A 12,247-nucleotide genomic window follows, 5' to 3' on the forward strand; every position below is an offset into this window, starting at 1 on the left:
CTCAGTGTGTCTCTTACAGATTTACTGTACTCCTCCTCGTGTCCCACACTCACACTTCCTCTTTTGATTACATCAACAAAGCCAAACTGACCAATCATATTTCTCACAGGGACTGGACACACACACACCCCTTAGTGTATTATTATATAGGTGGTCTTCGGGACAAAAACAACCCAAAGACTCCCTAGCAATTTTACGATATTTGTGAACTTGGAGAGACGACGGCTAACTCTTGAGTATTACCCAATAAAGAGAACGTGGACCTGCCTTGTGTTGGCTGCCCCACTGGCTTTTGTAAGAAGATGCTGGCAATACCAAATTTTAGCTGTATCGCTGACCTATGGGTCTTATTAATCATTGTCTTGAGCAGATACCTCCAGAATAGACAATTTTTTACTGAAAACTTCAAGCCTTGCCCTCTGTTGCCGAGGTGTTTCACTTCCACGTTGTTGAGCCACAGAGATTGCTTCGTTTCAGTGTTTTGTTCATAAAGATGAGGAGAGGGAGAACTGGACGTGAGTCAGAACACACAGTATGGCATACGGTGAAGGTGTGAAAATGAAAATCTGCTGCTCCTTAGGCCTGCATATATGGGCTTTAAATCCCTGTCTACCATGTGGATGGGCTCACCTGGTTGTCCATTTTGTAAATGCCAGCAAAGTATTTTCTTCCTCACCTCTCATTTCTCTATCTGCCTCTCAATATTTTATACATCCCTGACCATTTTGTACTGTCTGTTGGTCTTTCGCTCCACTCTTCTCCAGACTCGATTATTTTGCCTTGAATTGGCTTTAAAATCTGGAACTGCCTCTAGTGTTGCGGAAAATCCTAATATCTTCTACCATGGGTACCCAAGACCTTTTACTATTGCCGTTGAACCCCTCAACCTTCAAGCTGTCCGTTAACCAAGATCAACAATGTCCTTCACCTGTGGGTAATAGGTTTGTGTGCTGTTCCTTAAAGTAGGTTAGTAAGCACTGGCTTCCTGTCCGTTATGCCCAAGCTTTTCCTTGTTTAGACATCTTGGCCCTAACTTCTTCACCTAGTGACCCTGTCATGCTGCCCGTCAGCTACTAGTCCTTTTGGCCTCTGCCTTGCCCACCTTTGCCTCTCTTTCTAAATGGAATGCCTGGTATCCTCGATGCATACTGGGCTTCCAGACCTCGTATCGTCCTCCAAGAACTTTTCATGTCTTCACCCAGGCCACCAGGCTTTTTTTTTTTCTCTCATATACTGCTGCTTCTGCCTGTTGCTATCCAAGGGTCCCCAGTATATTTATGGAAGCTTATGTCCCCCTAGTGGCCACTGGCATGTCTAGTCTTTTACAACGACTAGTTTGGATTTACTCTTTCTGGAAGTTTCCCTATAAGTAGCATTCATTAATGAGCCTTCTTCAGAGGAGGAAGGACCTTTGTGAATCTGCTGATTTCCAATGGCTGGTCCAATTAAATAGTAGCTGGCCTGGAAGTGGCAGGATTTCTGAGATTTGGGTAGAAGTGATGTCTGTGGTTGGTAGTGGTTGCATCAGGGGGGGTTTTCTCCTCTGCTCTAAAAGCAAAGAGGGGAACAAAATTATTGACTGCGTAACCCTGGTTACCTTTCCCCTTGGTTGTTACCTGGTCAGAGCAGTATGGTAATATAAAGTATTCGCCACGGTACCTGTCGAAAATGGGTAAGGGAATAATTAAAAAATATTTGCTCTCTCTTGCTCTACTTGTACCCTCTGTATTTGTGTGTGTGTGTGTGTGTGTGTGTGTGTGTGTGTGTAAACGTCTCTTCACTGGTGCTCCCTATCCTGAGTGCATTCCTATAAAGCCTGCTTCTCAAACTCTGTCATTACTTTCTCGCCTCCTGTCTGGTTTTATACTTGCTGTCTTTGAAGGTGACTCTCTACATATGCTTCATACTGCTTTACTCCTTCACGTGTGTCTCGCACTTCCTCTTTCATTGTCTCAGCAAAGCTAAACTGACTGGGACAATGTGGGTCGGCCCCACACTACTGGGTCCTTCCGGGGAGCCACTTGAACCCGCTACCGCTGATGACGTACCCAAGGGATGGGCCAGCAGAGGAGAACACCACGCATAAACATAGCAAAGAGGTAAGTATAAAATTGCCTTAGTGCTTTTATTAAAGCCAGCAGAAAACGGTGTCCATAAAGTGTAGTGTGCTCTTCAGTAAATAAATAATCCTTAAAAACAGGTGACAATCCGTGAGATTAAAAATCAGAATTAAAATGAGAAAAATGAGAATGAAGTAGCAGTCACTGGGACCTTCATACTCTAGCAGACGAGCCCATCGCAACACCTTCTTCGTCTTCCCAGTTCACCCATCACTGATGGAGATGCTAGCTAGCAGCTGTGGCCCTCACCTTCTGACCCCCGTCTTAGCTGCCTCAAGTGGTGTTGGCCAGACCTCTCTTGGTCGGTTGTCCTCCCGTCTTACTTCTCTCTCCCCTGGCTTAGCTCGGATCCTTAGGGTAAGACTCTGGATAGCACCCACTCCTCAACAATATTTAGAGGGCAGATCGACCACTAGAGCACCATTCCTTCGTGGGGCTCATGCCTGTGCTGCCCTCCACTGCACTGGCTAGCTGGCTGGCTTGTCCTGCCTCTTCCACAACGATGCTGTTCTCATGGCTCTGTTCTCTCTTTTCTTTCTCGTTCTTCTTTTTTGTGCCATTTCCCCTTTATATGCCCCCGTGGGTGCAGTGCCTCAATCGCACACTGCAGAAGACCTTTGAAGCAATTGAGACAGTCCGCGCCCTCCTGTTCAGGTGTGTCTCGCCCCAATTAACTCACCAACCTCCCGCAGCTGCGTGAGCACACACACTCGTGGAGCTAAAGCCATATTTTTTTATTTATTAGTCTGTCTATCTTAAATAGTGAAAGTAAGTTATATGTTGTATCTTTTATATATTGTCTTATCTGTCTATCTAATACTATGCCTTTGTTATCTTACCACTATCCAATCAGTTATATCCACTATCCAATAAGCTGTTACATTATATAGTGCCTTTCATTATCTTTCTATCTATCTGACATTAACCAATCTGATCAAAGGAGAGACTGGACACATAGACCTTAGTGTTTTAATATATAGTAGATATATGCAGCCAAAATATAAGATATTGTACACTATGCACACTTTGTGTGTGTTTGTGTTGTTTTTGTTAGTGTTGTGTTACTATTGACTGAGAAGACGTACAAGTAACAATTTCATTGCACTGAGTTCTCATGATAGTGAAGCTGAACTCGAATATGAATATGTAACTGCATTCAACAATGGGAAGGAGCTGAGGTGTAGATATAATAATGGCCAGGTGTTAGTTGGGTGCACCTTTGCTTCTGTGTTTCTGCTTTGAAGTTCCATTGCTTAGTTTTCACTCACGACTATGTATAGTGGAGGTACGGTATATTCTTATTTATAGTATATGCTTTATGCATTCATTTTGTACCTTGGAAATCAAAATCTTTTGGAACACAACTCTAGTTCAGTCCTTTCAATCTTCATTTTTTTTTCCTTCACTCTCAGAGCATGTTGGGAGACCCTTGGGCTGACTTCCTGCCTGTGTCTTATTGTGTCTGACAGTGAAACACCCCTCTTCTTGCTTCTTTGGTTTTTATAGTTCTGGTTTTTTTTGGACATAACCTGCAGAGGTGGCCCACCATGGGTCAACTTCCTGTTCTTGTGTGGGGTTAAACTTCATAAACTCCTGTTAGCCCCTCTGATGATTGTTTTGGACTTTGCGCTTCCAGTTCCTTCCTGAGGAGAAAGGAAAAACACAATCTGAAGCATCTGGACATCTTAATCCTCTTCTTTGCGGAATAGAAACCATGTGTGCCACCACCTCTTGGCCTGAAGATTGTGCCGCCTCTTGCCAGCTCCCTATTGTTTTTTTCTCTCGGAACATGTGGCGAGCCCTCTGGCTCCATGATAACCAAGAACGCGTTAAAATGCGTCATTTTATTAAGTGGAAAACATAAATGATTTATCTGGCTCACTCCTTACTGCTGTTTTCACTTGTTCGGTTCTATTTCCAGTTCTTGAAACCTTGCATATGCACACGTACCAGTTTAAACATATGAACATGTATGTACTGTATGTATGTGAATGTATTATATAAAGTATGTGTTAATGCATTGTAGTTTGGGGCAATGTTCGCATACTTCTGTGAATAGAGACACATTTTAGGTTGTATCCAGGCTGATATAAAGCATATACAGTATATTCCTAAATTTTATATAAAAATTGTAGACTTTTCTAAAATTCTGTTTTCAAATTGACAGTTTATAGTGTTGCTATTGCTTAAAATGGGAAAAATGAATTTAAATGATTTGTGTGTGTGTGTATGTGTATCAATAAGTGTGTATGTGTATCAATAAGTGTGTGTGTGTATGAATAAGTGTGTGTGTCTGTCTGTCTGTCTATAAATAACCTGCTCGACATGTGTATCGCACCAACGTTTTTGAATTCTTTACAACGTTCTACTTTGTCGTCTAATCTTTGTCTTTTATTTCCGGCCTCGGGTGTGGTTAAATCTCTTGGCACAAAGTCTCGTCTCGCAGGACATGAAAGTATGTCTCTGAAAAAGTCGCATCTTGTTCCAGTATTTTTTTATTATAATAGAGAGATATGTAGGTGTGTACAATATAATATAATAAAAATATAATATACATACACATTATTGATATATAGATTGTGTGTGTATAATATATATATTATTATATATTATATCTATCTATCTATATCTATCTATTATATATATCTAAGTGACTTCACTGTTATTTATTATTGTGTATTTTTTGTTACTCGACCTCTAGGATCAATCCCATTGCTAGCCGAGTGTCCAGATTCAGATTTGAGCTGAAAACCAGAAGACAGAAGGTCTTTCCCGACCAGCTATAATCATCAGTGAGGTATGTGGACACCTCGGTTTTGTTAGCTCAGTAAGGTGGATGGTTGCACGTCCTCCTGCTGAGAGATACTGTAGCAGCACATTTCCAAATCTCCACTATTGGTAATGTGGTTCTGCGTACACTTTAGTTGTGGAGGAGTCCTTCTCCGCCCTGCTCGCTTTAGCATACTCTACTGAGAAGACTCTTTAGCACAGATAATTCAATGCGGGTAATTTAGAGCAGTTAGCACCTTTCATCATTCCACTCACTATGAGTAGCTTGCTAATGACCACCAGACACTTAAACAGTGTAATAGGTGAGAAGAAAGCAGAGCCTAATTGCAATTTTTATTTCTGTTTTTTGTAGTTTAGAATTTTGAGGCACTCAGTGAAGCATGAATTCAAACTTCCTGCAATGTGTTGTGCCTTAGCAAAGCAACATAACCTTCACAAACCTGCTTTAATTAATTAAGGACATGGGGTACCTGGAGCCTGTCCTGGTGGGGTCGGGCTCATAGATGAAGCCAACCAACCCTTAATGGGGCACACAGTTTGCTTTGTGTCATGGTGCATTATCACGCTGGTAGCAGCGATTAGAGGATGGGCCAATTGTGGCCATGAAGGGACTCGCATGGTCAGCAACAATACTCAGATAGACCATCACATTCAAGTGATGATTAATTGATATTGATGCAGCCAAATTGTGCCAAGAAAACCATCCCCACACCATTGGCTGCATGGGTTCATGCTGTTGGCACCAAATTCTGTCCCTACCATCTGTGTGCCACCACACACTATTTTTGGGGAGGGGGGAACACATATTCTTCAGTTGTCCGGTTTTGGTGGGCCTGTGCCATCTGCAGCCTCCGCTCTCTGTATTTGGCTGACCAGAGTGGAACCCAGCATGGTCCTCTGGTGTTGTAGCCCACCCTCCTAAAGGTGAGACATGTTGTTCATTCCAAGATGCTTTTCATTGGAGTGGTCGTCTGAGTTACTGTAACCTTTCCATCAGCTTGAACTAGTCTGGCCATTCTCCTCTGACCTCTCTCATCAACAAGGTGTTTCTGACCACAGATGTGCCACTCACTGGATGTTTTTTGCACCATTTTGAACAAACTCTACAGACTGCTGTGTGTGAAAATTGATTACAGAAATACCCAAAGCAGCCGGTCAGGTACCAACAATCACGCCATAGTTCAAATCACTGAGATCACATTCATTTCCCATCCCCGGGCCTCATGTATAACGGCGCGCGTAGAACTCGCACTATAACATGGCGTAAGCACAAAAGCAGAAATGTGCGTATGCACAGAAAAATCCAGATGCAGGAATCCACGTCCACGTTCTTCCGCTACATAAATCCCGATCAGTGTGAAAAGTAACGCTCGTGCACGCATCTGCTGTCCCGCCCCCAGCTCCTCCCCAGAATTACGCCTCTTTGAATATGCAAATCAATATAAATAGCCCTTAAGCTCAGCCGTCTGTAAAAAGACAATGGGAAAAGCACAGGGAAAATAAGAATTTCAGTGAATACTAAGTGGAGGTAAAGGAAAAACATACTATTTGTTGATTTAAACAGTGGTATAAACAACAAAAGGAAGTTGATCGAGTGACAGAATTTCAGAGAAACTCGAAAGCTCAAGTTCACAAAGTCGCACAGTGCCTGAAATAAAAAAGAAGTTGTCAGATATCAAAGTTGCAGTGAAAAGGCGAGTCGTAGCCCACCGTCTGAGTGTCATGTGAAAGCTTATTAGGGTGCAGAGAAAAAAAAATAAGCACACAGTGGGGGAAAAAAGCATGAAATTTCAACTTTAATCTCGAAATTTCAACTTTAATCACGTAGTTTATTTTGTCATTGAAATAGAACATCATAAACTTCATCTTAAAATCGTTTCATTTACTAGTTTCTCAAATCCCATCATAACTTAAGTAGCACATTAAATGCTTTGTTTTGTATTTGATCTTCTATGTGTTCTATGTGTGTGAATCACTATGTGCTTCTGCGCTTTCTCTTTCTCCGACAGGACACCGAATCCATTAAATTCGTAATATTACAGCTCTCAGAATAATTAAAATACTGACACGTATACGTGATATCTTCTTCGTGATGATAGGAGTTAAAGCATGTTATTAAACATGGGGACACGGTGGCGTAGTGATTGTGCGTGACCTTCGATGAAATTATTGCAGCAGTACTGTCTCTTTCAAATGCACTATCCTCCAATTCCTGTCCTTACTTTTCTTTCTCCAAATACCCAATCGCCACACAATCAGCTCTGTAATAGATGTTAAGCCATCTGTAAGCTTACGGCGGTTCTTCAAAACTTTTAAGGAACATTGAAATATCTTCGTAATAAGTGTTAAATTATTCTATCCATCTATCCTTCCAGTGTCACGCCAGCCCAGCAAGAATGCAGTACGAGGTAGGATCAATCCGTGAACTAGCTAGCGCTGTGGCACCGTGTCCTCACATGTTTAATTATTAACAATACAGATTATTTAAATGAAGTAAAAATTTTATCTGTATAATATAATCAACATATTTTGCTGCATTTCATCTTAAAAATGATATCGTCATCATATGTAAATACGCGCTTTATAAAGTGGCGTAGGTTGTACAATATTATAACTGTAGTGCAAGCTTACAGTGAGGTGATTAGTTCTACAAGGAGCACTTGATGGACTGATTTGACTGTGTTTAAAGTTCTTGGGATGAAACTGTTTCTGAACTGCGAGGTCCGTACGGGAAAGTCTCTGAAGCGTTTTGCCGTGGCTGAGGCCGCGTGTGCTTGATGCTGTATCCCGGTAATTCTCTTTCCGATCAGGTGCTGCTGTCATTCCCCACTCGGATACAGTGATATAAATACTCCGAGTGGTGCAGTGAGTGTAATATGGAAAAAGATGATCCGCTGTGGCAACCCTTAACAGGAGCAGCTGAAAGAAGAAAAAGAAGGTGCAGTGAGAGTAACAACGCTAAAGCAGTTATGGTATTTGGAATACTATGGCTATTCCCTGGACCATTATAGTACACTGTAATAAACATAATGTGGTTAGTTTCAGTGTATTTATAAAGCTGCGTCAGGAATGTGGATCTAAGGAAGAAAGATAAACCACACAGGAATAGTAGCATTGCTTTGACGCCGAGTGCCGCCAGTCTGCAAAACCGAGCGCAGAACTTGCGTACGACAGGGTATGAGGTACCATGGAAATGTGTGTGGCTTTACGCCAAGTTTAGGTTGTATACATCGCGATTTGAACGTGGAAACGTTCTTACACAACCTTTCTGTGCGTATGCACTGTTTATACATGTGGACATTAAATGCAGCTCCTGACCTGTACCTCTATGCATTACGCTGGTGCCACATGATTGGCTGATTAGATAATTCCATGGATACGCAGGTGTACTGGTGTTCCTAATAATCTGTACGCCGAGTGAAAATTAGTATGAAACATGTTGCCCATTCATAGGCTGAAATTCCTTATGTAAACCACCAGATGGTGCAAGAATTTCAGTCTTTTTTTTTAAAAAAAGAAAAATAATCCTAACAGCTTTGCAGAATTTTTCTTGCTAATTTAGGCAAAGCCACAGTCGTGCAGACTAAAGGGAAACGTGCATTCAGCACGACATCTTGATACAGAGAAGAGTAGCGAATTGAAGACAAACTCCCCAGTCACATCGATGTAGTGGATAAGGCCCAGAATGAATGACACACTGGGACAGTTTATCTATGGGGAAGAAAAAAAAAACAAACAAGCTGGAGGGATCGAAGGGCCTCTTCTTGTTCATAAATGTCCCCATGTTCAGATATTACAGTTTTGAGACCAAGATAAAGTCGAAGGCCCCTTGACGAATCTAACTGCTTTCAATATTGGTTTTTCTGTTTTGCAAAAAGCCTTAAGCCTGCAAAGTAATTGCTACGGTGGACTCGCTTTGTACCATTAAGCCAATCTGAACACTGATGATGAAATGCATAGAAAAAAGTCATGGGCCATCTAAAGAAGAAGAGGAGAAAATACTGTACTTGCAAAATAAACGGGAAGCGCAAATTTGTTACTGAGGTTCACCGATTTCAGACAATGGAAGGCGTGCAGCGGAGAAAGAGGCTAGAATGGGTGGGTGTCTGGGCCAGAATAAGACCTATAGACACCCTAAGCACTTAAGATTTTGGTGACTTAATATGTATCTGATTCAAAATGTGAACCATAATAAACTGTAAAATGTCATTTTTTCTAAATGAAATTGTTTATACAGGGCTCTATCTATTGATATGCATGTACAGCAATAAGGGGGGAATCTGTGTGTAAATTCAAAACACATGGCAGTAAAAATATCTGTTCTTGTAAAATTATCTAATAATGTGGACAATAATGGCATGTTATATATTATTGTACATGCCTTGAAATTATCATGCATGTTTGATAATTAGCATACATCAGGCAGTGCTGCGCTGCACTCTCTCTCTGGATGACTGAATGGGACAGCCAACGTGACCAAGACAAGGACAACTGTGTGAGCCTCGGTGGTCAGTGTGGCAGTTACCAGATCCTAATTTTGTTGTATTCCCAAGATTAATAAATAATAATAAATTAATATATGTCAGTAACATCAATCATCACTGTTATATTAATGTGTGTGTATGTATACGGTGTGAGATGGGTGTGCCCTGTGGTGACTGACACCACAATCCAGGGTCATTGTTTGCCAAGTGCTGCCAGAATTGGCTTCCTTTTCCTGCAACCTTAAAGTAGATTGAAGTTTTTTTTTTTTGTGTGTACACACTCATTATATACATTTTTTTTTTTTCATTTAATGTGGAACCTGGTTCAGCTGCACCATTTGCAGTTTTGTATCATATAGTCCATGGTAAATCCAGCAATAGTTTTTGTGGTGCCCCCCTTCCCTCGATGCCCTAAGCACATACTTGTTTTGCTTAATGGTTAATCCAGCCCTGATCAGAGTAGGTAGTAAAACTGAGCATACTGTATGGGGGGCACTCCTTGTGCTATCTGGCATTAAGGCCACTTAAGGGACTGGTGTTAGGTGTGCTGGCACTGACAAAACTCACCAGGCTAAATAGCACTAAGTGCGTTGGCACATCCAGCGTGGACGCCAGTGTTGAGCTTAAAGGTATAAGATGGCACTCGCCCCTTCACCTTCGCCGAGTGTGCTTTGTTCCTTCCATAGCTGATGGAAAGTGTGCTGGGACAGAGGGGCACTCCTAAAGATGCACAGTTCAGCACACTTCGGCGTGAAATGTGTTTATCTTGCTACTCTTTGGCGCTCAGAATGCTCTAGTTACTTTTCAAGATGTCTTGGAAGTAGTGGGCTGAAAGCTGTTGATGAAGTCCAATGAAGCTGACTGTGATGTAGCCATTCTAACAAAGGTGGTATTTTATGGTTTTGCCCTTTTTATTCTGAAGTGTCTTTGTTTTCACGGCATTTCCTTTGGTGTTTTTCAGGATGCTACAAGTGTTAGCAGAATGGTTTTGGTGGGAGAGACTGTGGTTTCCAGCAAACGTGACTTGGTCGGATTTTGATGACGACAAAGGCCATACCTATGCTAAGGTGTCCCACCTGTACGTCACATTGCCATATGCCGTAGTGTTTATGGTATTGAGATACTTTTTTGAACAGTAAGTAACACTTGTACCGTCAAAAATGCTTAAGTTTAACACCTACAGCAGCTTAAACATGTGGAGTGTGAGCATCTGAAGTGGCAACCTGAGTCTTTGACTTATGGTAAATCGGTATTTCTGTTAGGGCCGTGAAGCTTGGACCAGGCTTTGTAAATTTCTTGTTGCCGTTGCCTGCTCTCATTTAGGTCAAAGATTACTTTCTAAAACATTTTGCCTTGGTGGTTGCTGTGAAAGACATTCTCATTATAAGTGCGTTTAAAGACCACTTAACTTACCACCTCTTATTTACGTTAACCACTGCTTTGTTAAATTCAGATTTATTTATAAAGTGCATTTAACAACTGCAAAGAGCTGCACCAAAGTGCTGTACAGACTGAATAAAAATGCCAAATTGCACTCTTAATGTTAAACATTTTTATTTAATTTTTACAAAATGTGTTGGCTCAGTTCCCCAGTTCAAGTATGGTCTGTGTGGAGTGTGAATATAATTTCTGTGTCTGCGTGGATATTAATGATTCTTTACACTTATATGCCACTTTTCCTGCTACTCAAAGCACTTTCCAGTGATTCTCTCACCACTAATGTGCAGCACCCACCAGGATGATGGTGACGTCATGACGGCCATTTTTGGCGGCAGTACACACACCACACATGAGCTGTTAGCTGGTGAAGTGGTGACAGAGAGCCAGTTGGAGACATTGGATGATTAGGGGGACAGAATGAGCAGGCTGTGGTGGGCAATTTATCCTGAACATTGAGATCCACCCCGCTCTACACAAAGGACGCCCAGGGATCTTTAATGACCACAGAGAGTCCGGACTTCAGTTTTACGTCTCATCTGAAGGACATTGCCATTTGTATAGCACAATATCCCGTAAACCGCTCTGGGGGCATTGGGATCCACATTCAGACCACAGGGTAAGAGCCCCCCTGAAGGGCGGTCCAACAGCAACCCAGGGTCTCCCATCCAAGTACTATCCAGCTTAGTTTCAGGTGGATGAACTCTCCTGAAGTCCAGGTGGCATGGCTGCTGCTCTCTCATCCCACATACACACCGATTCACTTAATTGGCAAATCATTTCATGCTGGCCATTGAAGGTGCTCTGCATACAAGTATGGAGGATGTTCTCATCTCCAAGCTCCACACAGTCTACTCCCACTTGGACAAAGCCGGCATCTCGCTCGGGATCCGGTTTTTGGATTTCAACGTCTGTAACACCATTCTGTTTCAAGTGTGTAAAAAAGCTCAAGTTTCATTAAATCATCCGATGGGTGTTTGTTTTCTGTTCTGCATTTTTCAATAGATGTTTAACTTTTTAAGGTGGCATTCATGCCTCTTTCAGGTATGTGGCGGCACCCTTAGGGAAAGCAGTTGGAATTAAAGATGCTGTAAGAAGAAAAGCTGCCGATAATCCTTTACTGGAGAGGTACTACAGCAGTCGCTCGAAAATGCCCTCACAGGTACGTCCAATCTCCTTTTAATCCATATTGCTTAGCAAAGCTGAAGACCTTTACTTGAGTGTGCTCCTTACTTCTTGTCATGGTTTCATTTTGCCGATCCATGCTTCATTTTCATTTATTAAGCTCAATTTGGGCTTAGCGGGGTCGCGTTAATTAAAACCTCGGCTAACTGAAATAGGCATGAGTAGTTTGGGCTTGCAGGGAGGCAGAAGTCATCCTGACAGCACTGAGCATAGGGCAGGAACCGAGCTTGG

General features: G+C 42.0%; 1 protein-coding gene across 2 annotated transcripts in view; it reads left to right on the forward strand.

Moving 5' to 3' along the window:
- cers3a (ceramide synthase 3a) overlaps positions 1-12,247 on the forward strand; it is a 54,158-nt gene that overhangs the window by 17,062 nt on the left and 24,849 nt on the right. Inside the window, exons 2-4 of one of the 2 annotated variants that reach the window (XM_039772718.1) lie at positions 4,822-4,917; positions 10,356-10,529; positions 11,876-11,993. In XM_039772718.1, coding sequence (XP_039628652.1) covers positions 10,357-10,529; positions 11,876-11,993 — 291 coding nt within the window. In that variant the 5' untranslated portion in view covers positions 4,822-4,917; position 10,356. The remainder of the gene's footprint in view (positions 1-4,821; positions 4,918-10,355; positions 10,530-11,875; positions 11,994-12,247) is intronic. The other variant, XM_039772719.1, reaches the window with a different exon arrangement.

The sequence above is a fragment of the Polypterus senegalus genome, chromosome 12 (genome assembly GCF_016835505.1).
Source record: "Polypterus senegalus isolate Bchr_013 chromosome 12, ASM1683550v1, whole genome shotgun sequence".
NCBI classification, from domain to species: domain Eukaryota; kingdom Metazoa; phylum Chordata; class Cladistia; order Polypteriformes; family Polypteridae; genus Polypterus; species Polypterus senegalus.